The sequence below is a fragment of the Chlorocebus sabaeus genome, chromosome 18 (assembly GCF_047675955.1).
Source record: "Chlorocebus sabaeus isolate Y175 chromosome 18, mChlSab1.0.hap1, whole genome shotgun sequence".
NCBI classification, from domain to species: Eukaryota; Metazoa; Chordata; class Mammalia; order Primates; family Cercopithecidae; genus Chlorocebus; species Chlorocebus sabaeus.
The window spans coordinates 58,728,066-58,756,063 of NC_132921.1; the positions used below are offsets into that span (position 1 = coordinate 58,728,066).

Below are 27,998 nucleotides of genomic sequence, written 5' to 3' on the forward strand. Positions count from 1 at the left end.
CTAATGTTGTCACTTAATACTATCCTAAATTGTTAGAAGTGTCCTATCAAAGAAGTCCTTGTGCTACCATGGCTCCCAGGGCGAAGGAGATAACCAGTTACCTGGCATGCGTAGTGGTGAGTAGGAATTTAGCATTCACTTAATCTCTGGATAGATACAGTATAGAGAGGTGCTACTGTATTCATTTGGTGTGAATCTCAAATGCAGAATCAAGTGGAACTACCTGGTTAGAAAATTCGTTACTAAATCTGTTTGTTAGAGTGGGAATAGTTTAAAAGTATACACATAGGGGCCGGGCGCGGTGGCTCAAGCCTGTAATCCCAGCACTTTGGGAGGCCGAGACGGGCGGATCACGAGGTCAGGAGATCGAGACCATCCTGGCCAACACGGTGAAACCCCGTCTCTACTAAAAATACAAAAAAAAAAAAAATAGCCGGGCGAGGTGGCGGGCGCCTGTAGTCCCAGCTACTCGGGAGGCTGAGGCAGGAGAATGGCGGGAACCCGGGAGGCGGAGCTTGCAGTGAGCTGAGATCCGGCCACTGCACTCCAGTCCGGGCTACAGAGCAAGACTCCGTCTCAAAAAAAAAAAAAAAAAAAGTATACACATAGGAGTTGGAAAATGCTATTGCTTTAAGTCTGAAAAGATGATAGGCCTTTTGTGTTTGGTTGGTTGGTTGTAGTCCTCCTAAATTACAAAAATAAGCAATGCAAAATTGTATGCTTGCATGAAGTTTATTGATACATTACACTGGTGGCAGACTCCTCCCTGAAATGTTGACCCAAACAGCGTCATTTCTGGATCTGTTAGGAATAATGCAAACATTGAATTGTTTAAAGTTACACATGAAACAGAACATGTGAAATGAGCAGAAGATCAGAAATGCAAGGTCTACCCTCCTGCTCTGTTACTAAGCTTAACTAGTTACCTATGGGCTTTTGCACTGAAATATCCCAGCAATTTCATGCTGAAAACAGCCATTTTGGCAGTTCCACTAGAAGTCCATAAAGAGTTTGAAGAAGTGCACCTAGCCCTAAGATAATTTTGTCTTTCCTTAAAATATAGTAACTGGTCCTTGAGCCTGCTTATGAATTAAGTCTAGCTTTTGTCCATCTCTCAGATGTTCAACTTAAAATTCCCACTAATTATTTGAAGTAACTAATTGGTACATAACGCTTCTGTACTTTCAACTCATCTCCCTACTTCCTCTGTTGACCTCCCCCTTGCTGCTAATCTGTTTTCCACATAGCAGCCCGAAGGATCTAATAAAATCAGGAATCTGATTCTATCATTATTCTGCTTAAAACACTTGTGCTGGCTTCTCATTGAACCTTCAATCAAAATCTTTCATTTTATACAATCTCCCCATTCCGTCCCAGCCAGTCTCACGGTGGCCTACTTTGCTGTCTCTGGAACCCCCGTGTTCTTTTCTGCCCTAGGACACAGCCTGGGCGCACCCTGCAAAGCTGGCTCCTTCTCATGCTTGGGTGTCAGTTTACATCTGAGCCTGAACACCCTATCTAATAGTGACAATTAAAGGCAGACCTGTGTCAATACCTTGTTTTCTCCATAATACATGTTGTAATACACCTTTTTGTCTGTCCCCCCCATAAGATGTACATCCCATGTTTTGCTCACTCTACTGTCCACACATAGGGGAGAAGGGCTAGCATAAGGTTTGGCATTAAGTATGAATGAAAAATCTAAAAATGATTTGTGAGTGATCAAACTGTCTCATCCACAGTTAATCTCAGCTGTTTAGCTCTTTACTCTCTCACCTGTCCGTCTACTGCCTCTTACCACGTGGATTAAGTGCTCCGTTACATAATCAAGACTTTTCTCTCTCACCTTGCTCTTCAGTTGTTCCCAGCTCCTCCCTACTCCCTAAACATGCCAACTAAATTGTCCCGTTTTAAAAATCCATCCCCTTTTCGCATCTACCACTGTGTTAGACAACGGACTAGGTATTTCAAAGGCGACTGAGTTCATTAGTTTCATGTATCGGGCATCAAATCCTTGGCGTGAGTCATTGTGGTGCAGTGCACCTGCTGTGCATTTATTAGTAACTGGTGGTTAGGAAGTTGGAGACAATAACCCAAAGAAATTAGAGTATACCCCAACTTATTATCTCAAATTATTTTTAAATATCTAAATCTCCAGCTCAGCAAATCAAAATGCTTAAAACGCACGTGTTAAGGCCTAAATATTATGGTAGGAAAGTATACCTACCAGTTTTCAGTTTCTGCTTTGCGAACTTTGTGAGCAGTAGTCACGGTTACCTCCCCAGCAATACCGTAACTTCCAAAGGGAGCACATTTGTCACCAGATCCTGAACTTTTTTTAGCTACATCTTCTACTGGGAAAGCAACAGAAAGGAAAACAGGGCTTTTTGGCCTGGGGACATCTTGTCCACTTGGAGGATTAGCATTCTGGGGACTTAGGGTCTGTTTCTGGAATTTCTCATCTGCAGGAACAGCAATGGGCACTTGCATTGCAACATATCTCAAGACATCTGATTGTGAAACGACAGCATGTCCAGGAAGAGGTTTCCATCCCTGTGCTTCCTGAACATTTGAGCCTACTAAGATAAAAGGTGGGGCACTGGTCTTCTTGGTGTCGCCCATCACATAAGTTGGAAAAGTGACTTTTGGTGGATGCTGCAGAAACTGTGGATCCTGAGGATTAGATAAATAGAGGGTTGCTTGGGGGAAAGGCCCAGGTGCAGGTGGCGGTGATGGGTGACCTTGTTGATTCTTATCAGTTAGACAATAAAGGGTCCACATGTTAGAATATGGTGGTGGCTGTCCTCGTTCACTTGCTGCCATTGCTATAAAAAAAAATTTTGCAGGAATTAAAGTTTGAGTCTCTGTATCAGGCATTATGCACAGTAATGTCTCTGTAAGTCTCTCTTACATATAACGCAGCTGTAGTGATAGGTACCATAGAGCATGCTAGAGAGAGGGCTGCATAATTGTGTTTGACAGTGTGAAAGAGATTCTCTACAGCTGAAAAACGAGAACAGTGTTGTGATGGCAAGTGGCAGGGACACTACAGTTGTGGCTGAAGAAGAATCTTACTCTAAGTTGCTATTTCCAGCTACTTCAACTTTAGATGTGGCTTCTGTAGGATCCTTACAGAGGAAACTGGACAGTCAGCGCAACCTTTTGCTTTACCCAAAAGTCAACTGAAGAGTGTGTTAAGCCATTAAAGGAAGCGTTAATACATCTGCATAGTGTTTTATTTCCTAAAGAAGTTAGCACTAGGTATCATCTTCACCACATAATCAAATCTCTCTGGCCCTTCACAGGCACCATTATCCCCATTAATTTGTTACCACACATAAAACATCACATAATCTAGGATTCAGAACCTCAGAGAGCGCCCCTTTTAGGCAAGACTTGAAATCATAGGTCCTAGGTGGCAGTAAAAGGCTGGTTGGCCCCACAGGGATTCTTTGGGTTGAGAAAAAGAGGTTTAGGAGTGCCACCTATAATGCAAGTGTGACCCGCCTCTTGAAGACAGTACTGTCTTAGACGAGTTTCACTTTGCCCAAATGTGCGGCGTTCACCTTTTGAACACTGGGCCATCTATCCCCAGTGCAGCCTTTTTCTTCCCCTGAAAAGAACGTAACACTACGCACAGGATTAAGTGGCCATTTTCCCAATAGCTTCAGATACTTTCAAGTGATCTTTTTTTTTCAAGCTTGTTGAAAAATATGTCCAAGCCAGGTCTTCACTGTCTCACAGGAAGAGAGGGTTTGATAGTCTGCATTTTTTTGTTAAGATCCTCTTAGTGTTGTGGACAACTCCGTTTTCCTTTAGAAACAGTTAAGCATTTGAAAACAGTGACTTGGTCTGGACATGCTGCGTAAGCCACAAATATAGCGCCAGTCCCACACGCTGCACTCCCAGTGCTGCCCTCTGCCTTTGCAGCTGTGCAGAATCCCTGTCACACTGCCAGATAAAATGTGATCTTTTCTAAACACCTGCTTTGCTAACACTTTTTGAATCACTCTGGCTCGGTTAAGAGTCAGGGTTGAGAGATTTTGCAAAAGGAATGGGGGCTTGGCTCATACATGTCCCTTCTGTCCCTAAAAAGGGCCCCTGCAATTATCCATGAGGCAGGAGGGTGAGCAGACCAAATGCCATAATTAGATGGAGATGAAGGCCACATCATGTCTGTGTCACAGGAAAACATGGTGATAGTTCAACAGCCAAGAAAGCAGCTTGATTTTGGCACTTGCCAGGGAGAGGGAACTGATCAAAGGAAGCCAATTACGTGAACTGCATCTATTGCTGTTCAAGTGCCGGGCTGTCCTTTCCGCCGCTGATACCTCCCGGCTCCCCTGACCTCTCCCCTCTCCATCTAGCTATGAAGCTGCTCTTCAACTGCAGGAAGCTCCCAGGCAGAAAACAAAACGCATGGCCCAGCACCCCAAACCTAGTTACAGAGCTCTCCTGACTCAGTGTGAAAGCAGTCAAACACGCCACCATTTTTTCACTTTTTAAAATGCCATAGCCTATGTAAATGCATTGCTGTAGTTTAATTTTAGATTCACAAGAGGAAAATTTCAAACCAACACCCTCTAATTACAGTTTTGCAATCAACCTATTTGGGTCACATGACTATATTTTGTACCTGACAACAGCCTATATTGTTGTTGACTACATAATATGTCCAAAAGAATAACACCAAAGTGCTGGATGACCAAACTTTGAGGCCAGGCTCTGGGGACGTCACTTTAAAATCACTCCTGTCATAGTAGTAGAATCTCAAATACAACAAAGCCTTTAAATAGCTTTGGCATTTTAAAATAATCTATTGAAAATAAAGACTGACCAATCTGCAGGGAGCCTACATAGATGGCAACCTGAAATACAGATGTCACCTGAAATGCAATTTGTAATGGAAATACCTGATTTTCTTACCTGGCTTCATCAAACCTTAATCAGCTGTTGCTTCCCCTTCTGGTTCAATTTCTGGTGCAGTAAGGCCTTCTGGAGCAGGAGGGAAGGGGCCACTAGATGACTTTACAGATGTACCTGAGTGCACTGCTTCTGCAGCTTCCCCAGAGAGCACAGGTTTGCCTTCCATCTCCTGGGGTACAGAGTTTTCCCCAGACTCCTCCTGCCCAGTATTGTCAGAGACTATTGAAGTGATCCCCACTTCAAGGTGCAGAGATTTTTCAGAGCTTATTTTGATAGCGCCCTCTGCATCCAGGAGTTGTGCAGGTACCTCAGGCTGACCTTTCAAAGATGTGTCAGAGAGCAGAGCTGCTGCTTCTGCCTCCATATATACTGAGGAATATTTTGCATTCTCCTCCAACTGTGCAAGTTCTACAGACTCTACAGATTTTTTAGATATGCCAGAGGTGGTCTTTTCTACTACAGATTTGGGACTAACTGGTGGTGACTGCTCATTTTCTTTAAGACAAGCAACTTGATCAGTAAAAGGGGTAACTATTTGTTCTGGCAGTTGCTCGATATAAACAACTCCTTCAATCACAGGCACATCGTTATAGACAGATGATATATGAACAGTTGACATAACCTCAATATCAGCCTGCAAAGTGACCTCAGGAGCTTGATTATAAGCAGGAGGTTCTTGTTCATCCTGCAAGGGGACTGAGGAAGCCGTTGATTGTTCAGCCTCATTTTCTTTAGGTTGAGAACCCAAATCTACATGGACAGATGTTTGGCTCACAACCTGCACTTCTAGCACCTTTCCAGAACACACAAGAGGAGCAGCCACCATGACATCTTCAGCAGCCTCTGAGCTTGGCACCTCCTCGATAACAACAGGCATACTGGTTGCCACATCCACCATTAAAACATCAGATTGATCAGAATGAATAGATGAAACTTTACCTAACATCTGAGCAGCAAGCTGAGCTGGGTCAGCTGGGACGTAGGCAAACTCTGGTGAGACAGCTGTTGGAGGTGGTGATGAGGGTGGGGTAGTAGCCTTAGGGGTGGCTGGTTTGGAAGAAGAATCACCAACTGCTTCAGTTTGCTCAGCACCTGGCTCAGCATAAACTGATGGAAACTGGGTGGTTTTGTCACTATATTCTGTTCTGGTTACATTGTCCTCGTCTGTGTCTGTAGATTTTTCCATCTGGGTAGGTACTTTAGATTCTACAGATGTTTTTTCTGGTTCTTTTAAACATTCTAATTTCTTCTGTGGTGTCGTTCCTTCTGACCATTTCTCTACTAAAACACAACAACCAGATGGGTTAATTAGCATCTATGCCCCAAAAAAATATTTTTAAAGAAGGCAATAATAGGGATGTGGTGGCTCATGCCTGTAATCCCAGCACTTTGGAAGGCTAAGGCAGGAGGATCGCTTGAGCCCAGGAGTTCAAGACCAGCCCGGACAACAGTGAGACCCCATCTTTACCTCTCCCCCCACCCAAAAAAAAGCAATAATGGGTTGAGCATTCAGATGTCAGTAGAGACACAAATATAAAAGAGTTTTCAGCTTTGTTTTCCAACATCTGTAGTGTGGGTAATAAAACATTCCTGTCCTTGTCTACTCCAAGACCCTCAATTCATTTCCTTAGAAATAAGTGACTCTCAATAGCGCAGTGGCAAGACTAATAATCAGATATCATCCTAAGGTGGTCAGCATCAAGGGAAAGATGATAAGATCATAACTTTGTGCCTAGAAATAAGGAAGCTGAAAACCTCCATGGAAAAAGCTCCTGATCAAACTTCCATACAAAACTGGGGGAAAAGGTTGGGTCGGAGGGAGACCAACTTGGGCAGTAAATTATTTCATCTTTGTCGGTGTAGTAACTTAGTAATGACATAGATGCTGCATATTAATAAAGGCATTCCTCCATTTAAGAAAGTTGGTATATAAAGTTTAACTTAATGAACTGATAAGCTAGAGGACTATAGGATTTTTTTTTTTTTTTCATTAGGAAAGTCACATATTCTAACCTAAAAATGCTAGCAGCTGCTAGTGATGTGTGATCATACAGCCACAGTCAGACTGACCCAGCCAAGAGGAAAAGAAAGATGTCTCCGGATTTCAAAGTGTAGACTTAAGTGAATCCTCAGGCATGAGGAAAATTCTCATGGGTTGGAAGGTCACAACAGCTGATGACATATACAAAATCCTAGAGCTGGAAAACTACTGTAATATTTTATGTGCATCACCCACACACCTAACTACCTTAGTCGTTAACTCATCAAAAGTTTTCACATCTGTTTGCTGAGAATTTTCCTTTGGGAAGCATTTCTCTAATGAAATTTACAAGAAAAGTGGAATTTGCTTCAAAAGAATATATTTGGCTTAAGTCAAAACTTTGGAGACATATTTTCAATAGGTTCAGCTGCATTCTGAAAAAGCAGTGTCCTGCAGTGTCTCCTTTGACATTGGCTGATGTTTTATAAATTCAATTAAGATTTCTAATACTGGACATGGACATTATACCAAATGCTCACATGCAGAGAAAGATTCAAAAAGAGAGAAAGCCACATCTGTCGTTACCTCCCTCTGCTTAGAACAATAACCTCATTTTCCTAACCATTCACCTCCTTCAGGACTTTCCCATCCACTTTTTAGGAAAGCCCTTTTACCCACCAACACGTTTGACTGAGTGCTTGTGCTACATGCTACATGGACGAGTGGTCTAGGCACTATTGAGGACAGAAAGACTGTTAAGACGAGACCTCATATAGCTTACATTTAATAGGGGAAATAAGATAGACAAATATAGGTTAAAAAGTTCAAGTACATAACTGCTACTAATAAAGATCTTTATTTCAGAGGAGTTCAGAGGAGAGGGAAAATCCATTTTTTTTTTTTTTTTTTTTTAAATAGAGTGTTGCTCTGTTGCCCAGGCTAGAATGCAGTGGCACCATCTCGGCTCACTGCAACCTCTGCCTCCCAGGTTCAAACGATCCTGCTGCCTCAGCCTCCTGAGTAGCTGGGACTACAGGCACCTGCCACCATGCCCAGCTAATTTTTGTATTTTTAGTAGAGGCGGGGTTTCACCATGTTGGCCAAGCTAGTCTCGAACTCCTGACCTTGTGATCCACCTACCTCAGCCTCCCAAAGTGCTGGGATTACAGGCGTGAGCCACCACGCCCAGCCGAAAAATCTTATTTAAGCCTGACGTTGGGAGAGTTACTCTTATGTTTAGGATATAGAAAGCTACAAAATACATTGTTTCCATCCATAACAACAGGAAAATGCCAGATAGATAAGCCACAAAATCATAACTTTTCTTGAGACCAGCAGAGAGCTGAAGTCAAAAGGTAATCAAGTAACCTGATTTCAAAAGAGGAACCAGCCCCTCCAAGGAGAAAAGGGACACAAGAAACAGTCTCCGCTGTAGCAGGATCCAGAAAGAATAGGCTGCCATCACACCAGCTGGTAAGAACGTACCAGCTATAATCTGAATGTACTGGTAAAGGCCAACGGTGCACTACATGTCAGTCTGGAATTACCTGGGACTCCAGACCCAAGGAAATTCACACTCATTAGCAAACACTTTTCCACGGGCCTCACATGAAAGATGGAGGCAGGGCTGAAGGCCAGACAGAGCTCTCCTATTATCAGAGCAGAGACAGGAGACACTGGCCCAAGACTGACCACAGATGGAAGGCAGAGTTTGGCTACCATGTGACAGAGGGCAGGAACACCAAGAAAGCCCCGTGTCCAAAGCCCAGGTGCACAGGTCCAGCCTAGGTCTAAGGCAGGCCCAGAACAACAGGGAACCTCCTGCACTGCTAACCAGCCCAAGGCTGAGAAACAAGAGACAGCGGGCTGCCACCAGGAGAGGGGGCAAGAGTTTGGAGAGAGATGCCCTTTGTGGGGCATGCTGGCAGAGAAGGCTGAAAGCTGAGGGGGAAGCACAGATGCTGAGAAATACCCTCTGGCACCCCAGCCCCACCCTCAGCAAAAGGTCTTGGCAGCCCTCTCCTAGAAGGATTTGAGGTCTGTAATACAGTGAAGGTAATGAAAGCAACAACCACCACCCAAGTCCAACTCCTAACCAGATTGACCTTCCCCATACCCACACCAATTCAAGGCCTCCCTAACTATTTTCCCCCATAGGGTCTTCAATTCTCCAACGCTTACCATGAGCGTTTTCAAGAACGCAGCCAATCTAGGGATTGGATTCCTGCAATCCCTAGACTGACCTGACAGGTTGCTTGTGGTATAATTTAGGCAACTCTGCAAAGGACCACTTGCTCTTTTAATTAAAAGTGTCTCCCTCACAGGCTCATGGTACCTGAAATTATGTCTAGGAGATTAAAATGATTTAATGTTTTAAATGTTAAGAAAGCTCAATATTTTTATCTCTAGAAGTCCCCTGTTAAACAAAAACATCCCTTATAACCACCATTCTGGAAAGGTAAAGCATTATATAATTATGAATCCTTAACAATTTACCAGGGAATGTAGGATATTGTTTTCTTCCCTGCAACTTTCTCACAGTAAAAAAATTAATGAGAAAACCTAGATTCCAGTCCTGGCTCTAAGATTTAATAGCTGCATGACCAAGTCAACTGTTCCGAGCTTCAGGCCTCCTCACTTGCAAAATGGGGATTATAACTGACTTCATGGAGTTTCTGTGGACATTAAGTGAAATAATGCATCTGAAAGCACCGAATAAACTCTAAATCACATATAAATGGGGAAGGAATGAATCAATACCCATTTAAAAAGAGATACAGAAAAGTTTTGAATATGTGATATCAAACATTATATAAATCTCAAATCTCTAATTCGAGATTTGATTCAGCTTTGATTAAAATTAAATTGGCTATTTCCTAAACTGGGTGGTAAAATGCAGGATGTTTTTTCTTTATATGTGTGTGTTATATACTTATGGATTTTTTCATAATTAAAAAAATTGAGACCAGATGCCTTAAACTTTTATAGTGTTTTTGAAAATGCCAACACTAGGTCAGGCGCAGTGGCTCACACCTGTCATTCCAGCACTTGGGGAGGCTGAGGCAGGCAGATCACTTGAGGCCAGGAGTTCGAGACCAGCCCAGTCAACATAGTGTAATTCTGTCTCTACTAAAAATACAAAAATGAACCAGACACAGTGGCATGTGCCTGTAATCCCAGGTACTCAGGGAGCTGAGGCAGGAGAATAGCCTGAGCCCGGGAGGCAGAGGTTGCAGTGAGCTGAGATTATGCCACCGTACTCCAGCTTGGGCAACAGAGCTAGACTCTGTCTTAAAAAAAAAAAAAAAAAAAAAAAAAAAAAATGCAAACACTAGATCAACCATTTGGCTTTGTCTGGAATACATGAAAGAATGTTGGCAAATATATACATACTAGTTACTATACACATATAAATCTATATTGAGTTCATGTCATTATCTGTTTATTAAGAAGGGTAGAGAGCTTTTCTCTAATGTATTAAGGTCAGCTTTAAATACATATAACAATTGCTGACTTGTAACCTTGAGATTATGTTGGTTGTAGAAGACAGAATTTCTTCAAGTTGTAAACTAGGTTTGCTAAAGGTTGATCTTATCAACCTTATGAAGATTAACCCACTATGACTTCGGTGATCTGGTTCTACTTAAGCTGACAAAACTATACATACACACTAAGAATTAGGAACATAATTAAAGGCATTCCTTCTTGTAAAAAAGTTCCTTTTTAAGTATAATAAAATGACTCAAATTGGCTAACTTTAAAATTCATTGCAGAATCCTGATTTTCTATGAAATCAGTAAGATAGAGATAAATTCCAAGCATATGGTATTTTTTTAAATAGGCACAACTCATACGGAGATTCAGGGTACTGGGGTACATAACTGCCCAAGAAGCATAAGGAAAAGGACATATTCTGGCATGAAATGGGAACTCTGAAAGGCATCAAAGACCAGAAGTGTATAAGCAGCAGGGCCTAACAAGAGATACGACAGGCTGTATAAGAATTGGAGGCGGGACGCTCAAAGAGAGTGCTTAAAGTCAGGAATATGTATGGTACATAGTCTTTTAAGAATTTAAAACAGAAGATTCCAACTAGCCTCTATTGAACTGATTGGAATGAGAATACCAGAGACTATAAAGTAGGTGGTTTGTTTCTTTTTTCCCCTCTTCCTCCTCGCCCTTCCTTCCATTCTTTCTTCATTCATCAATCATTAGTTGCACCAGTATGTGTTAGACACTGAAGAATCAAAGAGGAATAAGACTTCCTAAAGATCTCACTCTGATTAAGGATATAAGCAGATGATTGATTATATGACAATGTGGTCAGTACAGTGACTGAAATATGTATGGGGTCCAGTGGCTTTTAGGTAATTTGGGTTAACCTTTAGAAATAAGGAACAGGTGTGAAAGTGGCTAGTAATTTGGACTGTAGGAGGTGGAAAGCAAAAGATGGCATGGCCAGTTTGAAGGAGAAGAGCCATTCTACCTATCCTAGGTAATCTCTCCCATGCCATGCCCCTTTGCCTTCACTTTCCTCTTGGTTCTCCAGCACTGCCATCAAACTTCGCTGGGCCACAGGGAGCAACACCAAATGCAGTTTGGCATCCCTTTGGCTTCATCCTTCCCTCTTCTCTTCTGGGTCTATTTCTGTATCCCTCACCCCATCACTCCCAACACATCCCCCCTCCCCACATTTTTACCAAACCTCATCTCTCTCAACTTCACTTAAGGGCAAAGAATTAAAGCAGGGTGGGTGGAATAGCAGACATTCCCTCCCTTATTCTTTGCTAAGAGAATCTTAGCTAGATTAGTGGCAGCAATGTACCCAGCCCCAGGCACACTGGTTCTCAAGGGGTAGTAGTATCCCCCTTCCACTGAGAGTATTTATAGATATAGAGGGGACATTTGTATGTATTTCAATGTCTGGGAGGCATTAGTATTTTAGGAGCCAGGATCAAGGATGCTAGGTGTCCTGCAATGCATGGGACAATTCTGATCTCTCTTACCATAAATGTTATCAGTAGTGCCACCACTTTCTCCTCCTTCCTGATGTAAACACAGGCATAACCCCTGGAGCAGTAGCATGCGGAGACATGTAAAACATTCTAAGAATGACACAGCAGAGTGCCTAGATATGTGATGCTTATTATTAAAGTATATTAGGAGCAGAATGAACACCTTTTCAGATCTGTTCTTAAAGTCACTCTTAATTGGTTTGCTGTTACTTGCAACCAAAAGCTTTCCTAACTGATACGAAGCATAAATTAGAGGGGGATTGTATTAAATGCTGCTCTTTAGATACCCTGTCTGTTTTTTATTCTATGACTTCCATAATACCCATTTTCTTTCTGGGTACTTGTTGAATTCATTATCTTAAGATTTACACTACTAGATAATGTATCTGTACTTTTTTAAACCTTCTGCCCATAAACATCTGGGCTGTGTCCCATATACCCTCTCCTCTGTAGAATAAAGCTGATTAAAAAGAGGAGGATTATTTTTGGTTTCCTACATCACAGTCATGTCACATGTTTTATTGAATAGTTTTATTTCTTCCTATGCCTTTCCTTTTTTAAAAATATGTGTTTGCCTTATGGCACTGATTAGAACCTACAGTACAAAGCTAAATAGAAATGGTAATATTGGAGATCTTTGTCCTGGTCCCAATCTTGAGGGGAAGACATTCAATATTCCCCATTGAGTATAATGGGTCAGTTGGGTTCTCTGTAAGTTTTTGTGTATCCATTCCTAGATTTAGGAAGTTCCCTGTGTTCCCTGCTTGCTTATAGGCTTTTTTTTTTTTTTTTTTTTGAGACATGGTTTTGCACTGCCATCTAGGCTGAAGTGCAATGGTGTGATCACAGCTTTAGCCTCCTGAATATCCAGGATTACAGGTGTGTGCCACCATGCCCAGCTAATTTTTAAAAAATTTTCTGCAGAGACAAGGCCTCACTATGTTGCTGAGGCTGGTCTCAAACTCCTGGCCTCAAGTGATCCTCCTACTTCAGCCTCCCAAAGTGCTTGGATTGCAGACATGAACCACCAAGCCCTGCTTATAAATTTCTTTAAAAGCATTTCTTGTAGAGCAGGCAATGCATTCTTCTCAGTTTTTGCTGCCTGAGAATGTCTTTATTTTGCATTCATTTTTTAAAGGATATATTCACTAGGTATATATTAATTCTAGGCTGGCATTCTAGGTCACTGTATGTCATTCCATTGTCTTTTGGCTTCCGTGGTTTCTATTAAGAAATCACCTATTCGTCTTATTATTGTTCCCCTGAAAAGTAATGTACCCTTTTACCCCTCCACCTGCTCTTAAGATTTTGTCTTTTTCAGCAGTTTAGCTGTAATATACCTGTGTGTCATTTTCTTTGTATTTATCCTGCCATGGGTTCATTAGACTTCTTCAATCTGTAAACTATTGTCTTTCAGAGTGGGAAAATTCTCAGCCATTATGCTTTCAAATACTACTACTTTTCCATTTACTGCAATGACATAGACTTTTTTTTTTTTTTTTTTTTTTTTTTTTAAAGAAACCTCTGCCTCCCAGGTTCAAGCGATTCTCGTGCCTCAGCCTCCTGAGTTGCTGAGACTACAGGTGGACACAGACCTTTTGACAATGTTCCATATACATTTCTTACATTGTTTTCTATTTTTCTCTTTGTCTTAATTTGGTGGTTATCTGCCTTGATTTGGTGGTTATCTGTTGGCTCATTTTTTAGTTTCCTAATTCTTTCTTCTAATAAAGCCATATAATTTTATAGTTTGCAGTTATGGAATAAATGTTTCTTATTTTGTAGTTTCTAATTCTGTTGAAGTTCTGCATCTTTTCATCTATTTTCCATCTTTTCAAAATACCAATCATGGTTATTTTCTATCCACCTCATGTAGTAATTCCAGTATCTGGATATTCTTTGGGTCTGCTTCTAGTGAGTATGTTATGTTTTAGCCCTTATCAATCACTTCTTCCTGCTTCTTTGAATGTCTAGTCGTTTTTAACTGTATGCTAGAAACTATAAATGACACATTGTAGAGGCTCTGATTGTTATTTTCTTCTAAATGGTACTGATTCTGTTCTAATGGCAGATCAATCTGATCCTCTTGAGATGTGATTATAAATTCTGGTAAAGTGGGCATACTTCAGCTTTGTTCTTACTCCTAGTGCATTCATAGTGTATGACCTTCATTCCTAGTGTATGATAGTGCACTATGTATACTTTAAAGTACACTTCATTCATAGTGTATGACCTTTCTGAGGTCTCAACTAAATTGCCAGGGTTTCGCAAAAATCTCTTATTTTTGGCTGGGCCCAACCTGCAAAGCCTCTCCCGACACTAAATGGTTCTGATCTCTCGACTTAGCTTTCAGTCTCCCAATAGCTCTTTTCTGCTAAGCCTCCTCAAGCCTTACTCCACACATGAGGAGCTTAGGAGCTGGACAAAAACCCAAGGGAAATTTTTTTTTGCAAACTTTTGGAGGTCCTTCTCTGAAAATGCCTCCTTTCTGGTACTGTCACTCACATCCCAGCCACACTGAAAGACTGAAATTCTGCTTCTCTGTCACCTCTCCCTAGATTTCACTCACTGCTTGGGCTGTATTTCCCTGCACAAGAATTTGAAAGTGTCCTCAGGAAGAAAGCCTCTGTGAATATGGCTGAATTTCTAGGAATCCTTTCTCCCAAGAATCTAGGTACTGGACTTCATTTTATATAATTTATACAGCTTTTATGTCTGTTTATGATAGGAGGACAAGTCCAATACTGGCTTCTCTGTCATAGCTGAAATGAAAAGCTCTCCCTCTCTGCTGAATTTCACCTAGCACAGCATCTGGAAATTGTCAGGAAATTAAATATTTGTTAAATGAAATTATGGATTGAACTTCAAGGATATGTAGGATTTGAAAGGTAGAAGAAGGAGTGAAAGGAACTCCTGGAGGGAGAAGGAACATAAGCCCAAATCAAGTGATTTGAAATTTCACATTTCAGGAGATGACAGATTGTCTTAAATATACGGCACATGAGGTCTATGAAATGAGATGATTGCAAAGATAGGACAGACTGAAATCAGAGAGAGCTTTGGATGTCATGCTGTTGTAAAGGGCTCAAAATTTACACACAGTGACTTAGATATGCCAGAACAGTATTACTTTCTCTAACTGATCTCATCTTGCATTAAAATGCTCATTTCCCAATAGCAGAATTTCATCTTAGTTTTAAAATCTGTCCCTTCAAAAAGTCTTTTGGTTAATTAGTGAGCCTTTTGGGCTACTGCTCCTTTATTAAAGGTTCTCCTCCTTCTAAAAAGGGGTAAGCTGAGTCTGGGGTAAGCTCTGTCTCTGATCCACATGTCCTTTTATGCTGGCTCTCCATGACCTCTGGTAGAGACATAACTGGTCTCTGGGTGTTTTTGTTTTGTTTTCTTTTGTTTGTTTGTTTAGAGACAGGGTCTCACTATTTTGCCTAGGCTGGTCTTGAACTCCTGAGTGCTGGGGTAAGCTGTGTCTCTGATCCACATGTCCTTTTATGCTGGCTCTTCATTACCCCTGGTAGAGGCATAACTGGTCTCTGGGTGTTTTTGTTTTCTTTTGTTTGTTTAGAGATGGGGGTCTATTTTGCCTAGGCTGGTCTTGGACTCCTGGACTCAAGTGATCCTCCTCCCGCCTCGGCCTCCAAAAGGCTGGAATTACAGGCATGAGCCATCATGCCCCGCCCTCTGGGTGCTGGTCTCTGACATCACTGCATTCATTGCTTAAAATGTTTCCATTTTGTGGAAAGTGTAACCTGTTTATCTCACTCAAGGACTGGCAGATCTCCTTCCTTTTAGTCCTGTGTAGCATCTAAGGCTTAGCTGCCAATTTTTATTTTATTCTCAGTTTGGATGTTATATGCTATAGCTCTCTGCTCATGTCACCTTTTCCCATCCTGATTCCTTGCTCATCATCACTTTCACTGGAATAATCCAAAAATACCAAGACTCACTAAAAACCATACACAGCGGCTGAGCACAGTGGCTCATACCTATAATCCCAGCACTTTGGGAGGCCGAGGCGGGCAGATCACCTGAGGTCAGGAGTTCAAGACCAGTCTGGCCAAGATGGCAAAACCCCATCTCTACTAAACATACAAAAATTAGCCGGGCATGGTGGTGGGTGCCTGGAGTCCCAATTACTTGGGAGGCTGAGGCAGGAGAATCGCTTGAACCTGGAAGGCAGAGGTTGCAGTGAGCCGAGATCACGCTACTGCACTCCAGCCTGGGCAACAGAGTGAGACTCTATTGCAAAGGGGGGGAAAAAAAAAAAAAAAAAAACCCTTCCAACAAAGTATTTAATCTCATAATTTGAGTCTTTATTACTATGAAATCCAATTCTCCTCATGCCTGTAATCCCAGAACTTTGGAAGGTTGTGGCAGGAGGATCACTTGCATCCAGGAGTTCAAGTCCAGCCTGGGCAACACGGCAAGACCCCATCACTATCAAAAATTTATAAAAAATTAGTTGGACATGGTGACTCACAACTGCAGTCCAAGCTACTTGGGAGGCTAAGACAGGAGGATCCCTTGAGCCCAGGCTGCAGTGAGCTATGATGGCACCACTGCACTCCAGCCTGCGTGACAGAGCATGTCTCTGAAAAAAAAAAAGGACATTGGTCCTTTTTTTAAAAGGACCAATGTGATTAAACATCAAATGATTTGTGGGCACCATTCTTAAGTTTGAATATATGCTAGTAATGATGCAATAATTAATAAACATCATTATTAAAACTATTACTACTTGTGGTACTTACCTTTAATCTGATGAAATTGTTTAACCAGATCTTTTATATCCACAGTAGTATTCCCTGAAGGAATCAATACAGGAAATCAAATACAGATACATAAAATTCCCAACTTAAAATGTTTTCTTTTTCAAAGCAGCAAATATATAAAGGAATAACAAACCTCTGTACATAGTAAGTTCTTGAAAATAAGCTGCTGCAAACTGGTTGATGTCTGATGGGTTGGTTTTGAGAACAGCTCTACTAATTCCCTCGAGCAGAGTCTTGAGGCCATAGGGTACGACAAGTCTGGGCTTTGAAGAAATCATTTTGGCAGGATGTCTGTAACTCAACTAGAATGAAGAAAAACAAAGTCTTATAAATAATGTTTTACTAAAATAGTTTTTTGGTTTTGTTTTTTTTTTTTGAGACACTGTCGCCCAGGCTGGGGTGCGGTGGCATGATCTCAGCTCACTGCAACCTCCGCCTCCCGGGTTCAAGTGATTCTCCAGCCTCACCCTCTTGAGTAGCTGGGACTACAGGAGCACGCCACCACACCCGGCTAATTTTTTGTATTTTTTAGTAGAGACGGGGTTTCACCGTGTTAGCCACGATGGTCTCCACCTCCTGACCTCATGATCCGCCTGCCTCGGCCTCCCAAAGTGACTAAAATAGTCCTTATAAGTTAACTATAGTTTCCAATAATAAACTATCTCCTATTAACATTATCAGCTTTTGTTCTAATATGTAGGTATTCATTTTAGTAAAATGGGCTAATTCTTGATGGTAGTTTAAAAAATAACACAACCCTACTAACAATAGCCTACTATGTACAGATGAGCAATCTAGTACCATTATAGAAATCCATAGGAAAAGCCCTGCCAAGACCCTGAGGACATTAAAAACAAAGAACAAAAAACAGAACCTGCCTCTGTAAAATTCAGTGAGTATTTTGTGCAGTTAATATTTCATGTATCTGTTTCTAAACAAGTCCTTCCAAACCACACAGGCACTGGCCTTTCTGTATACATATGCATCAAACAGTTACAAGATAGTTTTTTTTCTGTAAGAAAATGTTTTTCCTTATTTTTCTAAATATATTCTCACACGTTGCTTTTTTGAGACGGAGTCTCACTGTCACCCAGGCTGGAGTGCAGTGGTGTGATCTCAGCTCACTGCAACCTCCGTCTCTTGGGTTCAAGCAATTCTCTGCCTCAGCCTCCGGAGTAGCTGGGATTACAGGTACCTGCCACCACACCCGGCTAATTTTTGTATTTTTAGTAGAGATGGGGTTTCACCATCTTGGCCAGGCTGGTCTTGAACTCCTGACCTTGTGATCTACCCACAGCCTTCCAAAGTGTTGGGATTACAGGCATGAGCCACCACACCTGACCATTGCTCGTGTTTAAGTGTGCATTTTTTAGCTTTAAATTTTTGGGTTTTTTCCAGCCTGCTTCGTACCTGTAGGAATAACTTTGTTTTTAACATTAATCAGAGTGGGTATAATTTATTTGTGCTATTGTTATACCACCGTCATTTGTACCTGTCTTTTCTCATATCTCCCTTACCCTCTTCCCAAATTTTCCCTTATGTTTCCCCGTCTGCCTTTCTGGCTTTTAAGTGGTATCAGAGATATTGCACAGACCAACCTGTAATGCTCAGAGTTGCAGAGGCTGCTACCTAAAACTATGTCAGGGTGTACGTGTTCTGACTCCTCCTAAAAAATTATCTGAGGCTTCTAAAGAACAAAATTAAATAAGAAAATCCCTAAAGTGGTGAGGGGAAAACTAAGATAGGAAAAACAGGGTGAAGCTACAGGTAAAGTTAGCACTCCAATGCATGCCATAGCTCCTTCACTTTGATAAAGATGGGTATCAAATCGATCCCTGAGCTACCAAGGAGCCATCACAAAATAGGAGATAGGTGGTTAAATGATTCAGGTTTCCTGAGGTGAAAAACAAATCAGTTGTTTGAGAGAACCACAGCTATTCCGGATACTGAAACCCAGGAGAAATTTCTCCCCCAAGTCCTTATAAAGCAAATAGTGTGATATAATGAGCCATGTCCTCAACAACATCCCTACAATAAATAATGAGTTTCATGGGGTTAAGTGGCATAGTTTAATTATAGAAGGGCACAGCTTCTATTATAAAGTAACTAATATCTCATAGCAAAATGTTCAATACTTAAAAGCACATCTCATCTTCCCAAAGGTCAGGACAAAATGAATCTGTACTGGCCAAAGCAAATCCTTTCAGAATATAATTAAGTATAATTGAATCCCTTAATGAAAACTTCCTTTTACAGTATCATTCAACAGATTTACTGAATTAAACCATCTTTTAAAAAACCAGAAGTGATCCAGCAATCCCACTGCTGGGTGTATACCCAAATGGCAATCAGTCTACAGAAGAGAGATCTGCACTCCCATGTTTGTTGCAGCACTGTTGACAATAGGTAAGATTTGGAAGCAACCTAAGTGTCTATCAACAGATGAATAAAGACAATGTGGTACACAGATACAACGGAGTACTATTCAGCCATTAAAAAAGAATGAGATCCTGTCATTTGCAACAAAGTGGATGGAACTGGAGATTATTATGTTAAATGAAGTGAGGCACACAAAGGAAAACATTGCATGGTCTCTTATTTGTGGGAGCTAAAAATTGAAACAATTGAATCCATGGACATAAAGGAGGATGGTTACCAGAAGCTGGGAAGGGTAATGGGGGCCTGGGTGGAAAATGGGGGGAAGTGGGGCTGGTTAATGGTTATAAAAAATGAATAAAACCTACTACTTGAAAGCACAACAGGGTGACTATAGTCAATAAGTTAATTGTACATTTTAAAATAACGAAAAGAGTGTAACTGGACTGTAACACAAAGGATAAATGTTTGAGGGGATAGATGCCCCATTCCCCATAATGTGATTAACACTGTATGTCTGAATCAAAACATCTCATGTACCCCATAAATATATACACCTACTATGTACTCACAGAAAAAGAATTTTTTAAAAAAATAAGAAGTGGGGATTCGGCAGTCCCATATGCTAAATGCTAAGGAGCATAGGCAGCAATGACATGTTTGATACATATATACTGTTCGTTACAAATATATATTTGATACATACATATCGTATGTCTAATTTTAAGTACCCAAGGTGAGTAGATAGACCGTTTTGAAAGTGGCTTCCAGAGGCTGGGCGCGGTGGCTCACGCCTGTAATCCCAGCACTTTGGGAGGCCGAGACGGGCGGATCACGAGGTCAGGAGATCAAGACCATCCTGGCTAACACCGTGAAACCCCGTCTCTACTAAAAATACAAAAAATTAGCCGGGCGTGGTGGCGGGCGCCTGTAGTCCCAGCTACTCGGGAGACTGAGGCAGGAGAATGGCGTGAACCCGGGAGGCGGAGCTGACAGTAAGCAGAGATCGCACCACTGCACTCCAGCCTGGGCGACAGAGCGAGACTCCGTCTCCAAAAAAAAAAAAAAAAAAAAAAAAACCCTGGGGGGGGGCTCCCAGAAACCATGATGGCGCCAACCACCTTTCAAGAGGCAGTTAGCAGTTGCTGCTACCAAAGGTGGGGCAGCGGCCATGCACTCCATGATCCCCGGTCCCACTAGTTCTCACCCCGACTTTGGGAACGTATGGGGCCAGGGACGCTAAACGTCCTACAGTTCAGTTCCCCACAAAGAACTGTCCTGAGCAAGCTGATGAAAGTCAACGGGTAAAATAGTCACAAACATTATTAGGGTTATTTAAAAGTGACAGCTTAATAATTCTCCCCAGATCCCTCCTATCACCAATACTGGTCCAACACTGGCAGAACTTAAACCCTGCCCCGCCCAACTGTAAACGTCCATGCGCCCAGTACCACAAGGGTAACGCCTTAATCAAGAAACACGATGCCTTTCAGGATGCCAGCAGGGACTTCGGAGCCGTAGGTAACCGCACTCCCCCATCTCTCCCCGAAGAACCCCCGGTGTGTGGGCCCCCGCTGTGTCAGTGCTCGTTTTGCGCTAGGTCTGTTTGGGAGAGGGGAGTGAAATGTAGGAGGCTGGGCGTGCTCACTTCGCCTGGACTTGTTCAGGAGGGGCGGGCGACGGACCCACCGAGGCCCCAGATTCGGCAGCTGGCCGTCTAGTCGCCGCACTCCCCGGTGTGGGCCGGGGCCGCCCCACAGGTCCCCCCCAACTCTGAGGACCCTCCGCCTTCCCCGACACCTGAGGCTCCGACGACCTCTCCCATTTCGAGAGACTCCCTGAGGCATAACTGTCTCCGAGGCCGCAGGGTGCGCCTTTTCTCCAGACTCTCCCCACCTGCTTTCCGGCTGTGCTCTTAAGAGCTTCCTCGTTGCCCCCTTGCCGGCGGCTCCTGAGGTTTGACGCTTGCGAGCATTTTTATAGCCCCGGAGGCATCAGGGCGTGCGTCACGAAGTCGCGCATCACAAAGCTCCGCACGCACGCAAGGAGGCGGGGCCACAGCGGCTGCAGCCAATGGTGAGCCGAAAGCGACAAAGGCCGTAATTTGGCCGGCGAGAGAGGCTTGTTTCCCGTCTTCTGGCTACACCTGAGCGGATTTAGGTGATTTCCCAACAAATGGCCAGGAGTAGCTCAAAGCGACTGCCTCTCCGTCTTTGGTCGTTGGGCCTAAAATTAGTGCTCATTTGGAAAGAAAGAGATTTATGGCAGTGCTGTTATGTCTCTACCTCGCGATTCCACACATTGCTCCTGGCCCCATAAACTATAGCTCTTCGGTCACCTTTAGGAATAATTTCTGCCACGTTGTAGACTCAGAGTGAATAATTGTATGCAACACAGCACTTTTTCTTTTGTGAAACTCGCCTGTGGAATGAGGGTTTAGCATGAATCCCAAAACTTCCTGTTTCTCCACAGTTGAGATCAGACACCAACTATCCCTAACAAAGCCCACCGTCAAAAACAAGTCAAAGAGTGACTGTGTGTAACTTCAGCTCAGTTTTACCAAACTAAAGGAATACCGCTTCATTTAGAAACGCCCACTCTGCCAGGTGCAGTGGTTCACACCTGTAATCCCAGCACTTTGGGAAGCCGAGGCGGGTGGATCACGAGGTCAGGAGTTCAAGACCAGCCTGACCAAGATGGTGAAACTCTGTCTCTACTAAAAATACAAAAAATTAGCCGGGCATGGTGGCGGGCGCCTGTAATCACAGCTCCTCTGGAGGCTGAGGCAGAGAATTGCTTGAACCTGGGAGGCGCAGGTTGCAGTGAGCCCAGATTGCGCCACTGCACTCCAGCCTGGGCTACCGAGCGAGACTCCGTCTCAAAAACAACAACAACAAAAAAGAAACAAAACAAAAAAAACGCCCACTGTCTGCTCTTTCACTCATTTAGGCTCAGGTATTTGGGCTGGGCTCCAAATAACACCATAATCATGATTATCAGAGTACAAGCAGCCTTAATTTTGATCCATCTTCAAATGTTTAAAAAGCAACTACTTTAAACCAAAGAGCATCGCCAGGGCAGATATCTGACCAAAAGCAAAACAAAACAAAACAAAAACCAACTAACCCCCTTCCCCAACCCTGCCAAAAAAAACCCCACAAAAAAACAAAAACAAAAAAACCTGTTTTTTAATTCAGAAAAAAATAGGGCTTCCAGAGCACTTTGCAATAAAAGGCAATGTTAAGGCCTCAGTCAGCATTATCTAGTGCCATTCATTAGTCCACTTAATAATTAGTACTGAGTGCTAGGCAAACTCCCTCTTCTCGGGAAGATTACATACTTAAAAAGGGAGAAACAGCAAGACTCCGTCTCACAAAAAAAAAAAAAAAAAAAAAAAAAAAAGGAGAAAGGCTTTTTAGACTGAGTGTGTTGGTGGCTCTGCAGATATTTTTCATCCTTCGTCACTGACCTCCAGCACCACTTTGGTAATGTAAATAAAAGTAAGATGAGGCTGTCATGATTTCTGATAGCTTGGTTTATAACACATGTAGCTGTCAGAGACATAATGAATGAGCTACTGAAAATCCTAAGTACAAACACTAAGACCTCATCTGTGGTCTTTTGGAATTGGAGACATTTATGGTTTTTAAACCTAACCTCGGTGGGTCATCCCAACTGGGTGTAAGGTATTATGCGGAAATATCTGTAACTCAAAAAACAAGATTTTACTCTCTTCATTTCTTCAATGACTGTTTGGCTGAGTCATTCTGAAATGCAAATTGTTACAATGAAAACATCTAACCAATAATTTTCAAACCACTGCCCATCGGCTGCTTTGATTTCTTGAACTCTTAATGATTTCATGTGGTTTCACAATCTTGGCCTTCTGTTCATCTCCCTTTCAGTCACCAATATGTTATTTTTTGGTCAACAGTGATTTAAAATGCAAATCTACCTTCTTTTCTACTGCCCCTCTGCCATGCCCGAAATCCTTCCATGGTTGTGGGTGTGGTCTCTACGTACCTCTCGTATTTCATCCATCACCATGTGATTCCCACTTGACGCTCCAGAGTCTTGAACACACATGAGGTTTGTCACCTCTGTGCTTTTGCTCATTAAGTCCAAGGCCTTGAATCCTGCTCCAGCAAGTGTTTTCACCTGACTGCATCCTGCTTATCCTTTATAACCCATCTCAGAAATCTACTTTAGGAAGCCAGTGGGTTAGAAGCATTCTCTCAGTGATCCCATGATGTATGCTTTATGATTTATCCTTGCTATATAATTCTGCTTGTGTTTAACTCTTCTCCCAGATTTACTAAATCCTTAACAAAAGCTGAATAGGGCAATGTTTCTCTAATCCACATCACCTGCGTAAGAAATCGTCCCAGGAGCTTGTTAAAAATGCCTTCCCAAGCCCTACCTAGAACCTATCGAATCAGAATCTCTTCGTAAAACACGAAAATTGACAACCACTGGCCTCTAGGAGGAGGAATTAGGCATTACATAGAGGTCACCTGGGTTTCTTTTTTTTTTTTTTGAGATGGAGTCTCGGTCTGTCCCCCAGGCTGGAGTGCAGTGGCGCAATCTAGGCTCACTGCAAGCTCCGCCTCCCAGATTCACGCCGTTCTCCTGCCTCAGCCTCCCAAGTAGCTGGGACTACAGGCGCCCGCCACCATGCCCGGCTAATTTTTTTGTACTTTTAGTAGAGATGGGGTTTCACTGTGTTAGCCAGGACGGTCTCGATCTCCTGACCTCATGCTCCGCCTGCCTCAGCCTCCCAAAGTGTTGGGATTACAGGCGTGAGCCACCGCGCCCGGCTGAGGTCACCTGGGTTTCAAGTGTGTTGCTTCTATTTCATACCCAAATCAACTAGGTGATAGAGCTCAGCCCCCTTGCTAGCTTTCACAAGAAAGCCAGTTAAATTGTGCTCTGCATACTTTACTGAAAAAGGAGCGTATCTGTTATGGACCAACTTTCTCTTGCTCCCCTTATCCTTTTCTCTTTCTGCATTTCCTCTTCTAGCTTCTAAAGAATCTGCCTCGACTATATATCTTCTTGGAGGATCTTGATTTAACAATTTTCTTTCTACAAAATATACCATCCGCAGAAACCAAAACAGTACATCATGATTTTGTGAATGTGTATCTTCATAGTGTAAAACCATATTTGAATACTTGCCAGCATGATTTGCTTAAGGAAGAAATCCACTGGAAAAGTTTATACAGCAAAGGTGTGTGTGTGCATGTGTGCATGCATGCATATGTGCTCATTTTAAAAATCAGATATGACTTGTCTTTTAACTTTAGTTGGCAGAGACAGAAAAGTGCGAATTCGATAAATAACTGACTTACACAATATGTGACAATAAATACTCTAATTTTCTGTGACATCTAAAAGTTATAATTCTTTACTCAGTAGAAGACAGTTGTCAGGTGCTAAAATAAAAAAAGATACCTAACCCAGTAAAGGTAAAATCTTAGTTATATTAACCAGCAAGGTACATATTACATTATTATTACTAGACCATGCCTCCAAGTGTGTCAAATTATAAAAATGTGTTCAGCATACATAAAATATACATTAGAGATTTCTCTCATCATAGGCACAATCTAATACAAAAATATATTTGACATTTATAAGTTAGAAGATCCATTGAGAGCCTCCAAAATAGGACAGGGGAAGGAGTGAGTGATGACAACATAAAAAAAGAAGCACACATAGATGCAAATAGTTCCACTTATATGATTATTTTCTTCATCAGCAAAGGGTTAAGAGCAGGTTACACCAAACCAAGTTACCAAGCAGATCACAATCAGTTCACAGGTTGGATGAGTCACAGCACACAGGCCAGAAAATGTACTCAGACTTCAGTCAACCTAATGGAACAGTGTACTCACACTGTGGTTTTGTTGTTTTGGAGTCTAGAAGCTCCATCTACCCACTCTCCATGGTCTACCACCATGTTAACACAGATTTACCACAGGGGCCATCTGTACCAAGCCTAGGATGGATAGACTCTTTAAAAAAAAAAAAAAAAGACCTGGCCAGTCACAGTAGTTCATGCCTGTAAGTAATCCCAGCACTTTGAGAGGCCAAGGTGGGTGGATCATGAGGTCAGGAGCTCAAGACCAGCCTGGCCAAGGTGGTGAAACCCTGTTTCTACTAAAACTACAAAAATCAGCCAGGCACGGTGGCAGGCACCTGTAATCCCAGCTACTTGGGAGGCTCAGGCAGGAGAATCACTTGAACCTGGGCAACAGAGGTTGCAGTGAGTAGAGATCGCACCACTGCACTCCAGCCTGGACACCGGAGTAAGACTCCATCTCAAAAAAATAATAATAATAAAAACGAAGATTAAAAATTTTTTAAAAGACCTATACTTTGAGTAGTAAAGAAAACCTACAGGATGGTGTTGCAAAACGCAAAATTGTCTGTCCAGTTAAGTGAGCTGAACACAAACTAATCTGAAGTCCTGAACTCTCTGTGGGAAAATAAAAGTAGTTTTTTAAGCAGGCAGAAATTTTTTGAAAAAGATTCAAAAGCACAGGACCTTATATAATCTTTGAATGTGGAATAATAGCTCAAACAACATTTTGAACTGAAAATTCAAGAATGAACTCTCAAACAAAAACATCACAATTCAGAATGCTCCACGATCATGACAGAAAAGCTTGTCACCTATGCTGCATGTTAAGAAGAGAGCAAAATGGCAATAGCTGTATTTTAAAGATTCATAATGTTCTTCCCTTCAGTCTAGTTAAAACCAGATATCCAGGCTGGGCACAGTGGCTCACGCCTGTAATCCCAGCACTTTGGGAGGCTGAGGTGGGTGGATCACGAGGTCAGGAGATTGAGACCATCCTGGCTAACACGGTGAAACCCCGTCTCTACCAAAAATACAAAAAAAAAAAAAAAAAAATTAGCCGGGTGTGGTGGCGGGCGCCTGTAGTCCCAGCTACTTGGGAGGCTGAGGCAGGAGAATGGTGTGAACCCAGGAGGCAAAGGTTGCAGTGAGCCAAGATCGCACCACTGCACTCCAGCCTGGGTGACAGAGCGAGACTCCGTCTCAAGAAAAACAAACAAACAAACAAAAACCCAGATATCCAATATTTTTGGACACCAATTTTGCTCTTCAGAAAAAAGTTCCCTTCTCATTCACTGAATATAGGAGAGCAATCTCTTCTCTCTCACTATGATCTAAAACCCACACCGAATTCACATCAGTAAGAAAGTCAATGTGAATAAACATTTTGGAAACAGTCTACTGAAAAGTGGTCAGTAACAGAGATGAAGAAACATGAATATAGTTGAGCCAAAATCAGTGAGAAATAACTTCTTTCAAATAAATTATGATTATTCCCTCAAAACAAGGTCAAATCAGATTAAATTTGCCAACATTTTACTGGCTTTTCTCATGTTTTATTTTGAAAATATTAAAATACTAATATGAGATCATGCTTCAGCCAAAAGAATTTGTAAATAAATGACACTCTAAAATGATATTCTTTAGCTCAATAAAAATGTCTTTAAAAATCTAACCTTAAACATTGAGCCAAATTATGGCAGAGATTCTTAAAAGTGACTGAGGTATTTAGATTCTTCAAAACCACAGGTTTGCAGTAGCGGGCATGGAGGTAAATTAAATGACAATAAAAATTAGCAATGAAGAATAAAAAAATAACTTTGAATTCCTTTTATATTATCTAAATAACCTGAGCTAGGGGGAAAATGATTAAATCCTGGCACTGTGTAGCCCAGCAAATGTTCCACCAGCAAATATTTTGAGGCCAAAATCTATGTTCATTCACAAATAACTTTTTCAAGTAATGTCTCAAAAGATTTCCAAAAGTTGGTAATTCGACAATTTTCACAAAGAAAGGTAAACTCCCAGAATGTAGATACTGTTTGTCTCATCTATAGACTAGGCTAATAGATTAGCAAAAGAGTTACACTTTTAGTTGTAAAATCATCTTCTATTAATATTTGCTCTTACTTGGTTGGCTTTCAAAGGAAAAAGAGTGTCCATTGCTTTGAAACATTCTGTAGACAATCTGGAGATGAGTATTTCTGGTAACATAACTTCAGCTGAAGATTTTGTTCTTTTAATAAGTAAAACACGGAATGCTGGCCTATTAACATTAATTATTTTTACAATAAAAGATCAGTCAGTTGGTGGTTAGGAAATCTGCTTTCTATTCATTGCTCTGCTGATAACAGGAATAATTAATTGGGATAAGTCAATTCACCTTTTTGTGCCTGAGTTTCACTGTCTGCAAAGTGGGGTTAATAATATCTGTGCTATGTTATTCACTGGAGTATTCTGAGGATAAAGTAAAACACTAGAAAGCACTTTTATTTTTTCAAAACACAAATATAAATGCTATGTAATAATATTGTTAATAATTTTACAGGTACCTCGTAATGTTACCCATTCAGATATGTGCTTAAGGTAGGTGTTCCTACAGGATCTTGAGTTGGATGTTTCGTTTGATTTTATTTTAAAAATAATAAATCACAAAACTAAAACGTTTGAGCAAGGTCACTTAACCCTCTCCCCAGGTGGTTAGTTATTATTATTACCATCATCCTCCTCATCATCATTATTACTTTTTAGCTACATGTTTAAAAGAGGAGATCTTTAATATGTCAGCTTAACTGGGAAAATGTGTCCCTGGCACAGGTGGTTTTCAGAAGAAAAGCCGATCTTCACAAGAGCTTTGTCCTCTGCTTTTATTTTAAAGTGCGGACCCTGGGTGGGGAGGGACAGAGCGGGTGTTCCGGGTCTGTCACTGAGGAACCAATTCCCTCAGAGAGGCCAGAGCAGCATGGATGCGGACATGCAATCTGTTTTCAAAGTCGTAGCCAGAGAAATCCTCCTGTAAGATCAAAGAAAGATATGTATGCACTCTGTTA

The 27,998-nt window shown here is 41.8% G+C and overlaps 2 protein-coding genes across 5 annotated transcripts in view; both read right to left on the bottom strand.

Moving 5' to 3' along the window:
- Positions 1-715: 715 nt before the first annotated feature.
- Positions 716-21,109, bottom strand: CABYR (calcium binding tyrosine phosphorylation regulated). 3 transcript variants are annotated; one of them, XM_007974433.3, is made up of 6 exons: positions 20,982-21,109; positions 16,843-17,011; positions 16,689-16,742; positions 5,866-6,207; positions 2,228-2,825; positions 716-801 (listed from the first exon to the last, which is right to left on the bottom strand). In XM_007974433.3, coding segments are annotated over exons 2-6 (1,140 nt in total). In that variant the 5' UTR covers positions 16,988-17,011; positions 20,982-21,109; the 3' UTR covers positions 716-800. The 3 variants fall into 3 exon arrangements, with proteins under 3 accessions (XP_007972624.1, XP_007972623.1, XP_037838362.2); XM_007974432.3 differs by lacking the exon at positions 716-801 and having other exon boundaries at positions 2,034-2,825; XM_037982434.2 differs by lacking the exon at positions 716-801 and having other exon boundaries at positions 2,718-2,825; positions 4,927-6,207.
- A 3,333-nt stretch (positions 21,110-24,442) lies between these two features.
- TTC39C (tetratricopeptide repeat domain 39C) overlaps positions 24,443-27,998 on the bottom strand; it is a 122,865-nt gene continuing 119,309 nt past the window's right edge. For both annotated transcript variants that reach the window (XM_007974438.3, XM_073006416.1), the window contains exon 14: positions 24,443-27,961. In XM_007974438.3, coding sequence (XP_007972629.3) covers positions 27,872-27,961 — 90 coding nt within the window. In that variant the 3' untranslated portion in view covers positions 24,443-27,871. The remainder of the gene's footprint in view (positions 27,962-27,998) is intronic.

Bases quoted from the DNA above. Each gene is read 5' to 3' on its own strand.
- CABYR (XM_037982434.2), bottom strand. From the start codon at position 16,987: ATGATTTCTTCAAAGCCCAGACTTGTCGTACCCTATGGCCTCAAGACT. The intron at 16,743-16,842 runs GTTTGTTATTCC...TGATTCCTTCAG, and splicing joins AGAACTTACTATGTACAGAG to GGAATACTACTGTGGATATA. The intron at 6,208-16,688 runs GTAAGTACCACA...GTTGTGTTTTAG, and splicing joins ACAATTTCATCAGATTAAAG to TAGAGAAATGGTCAGAAGGA.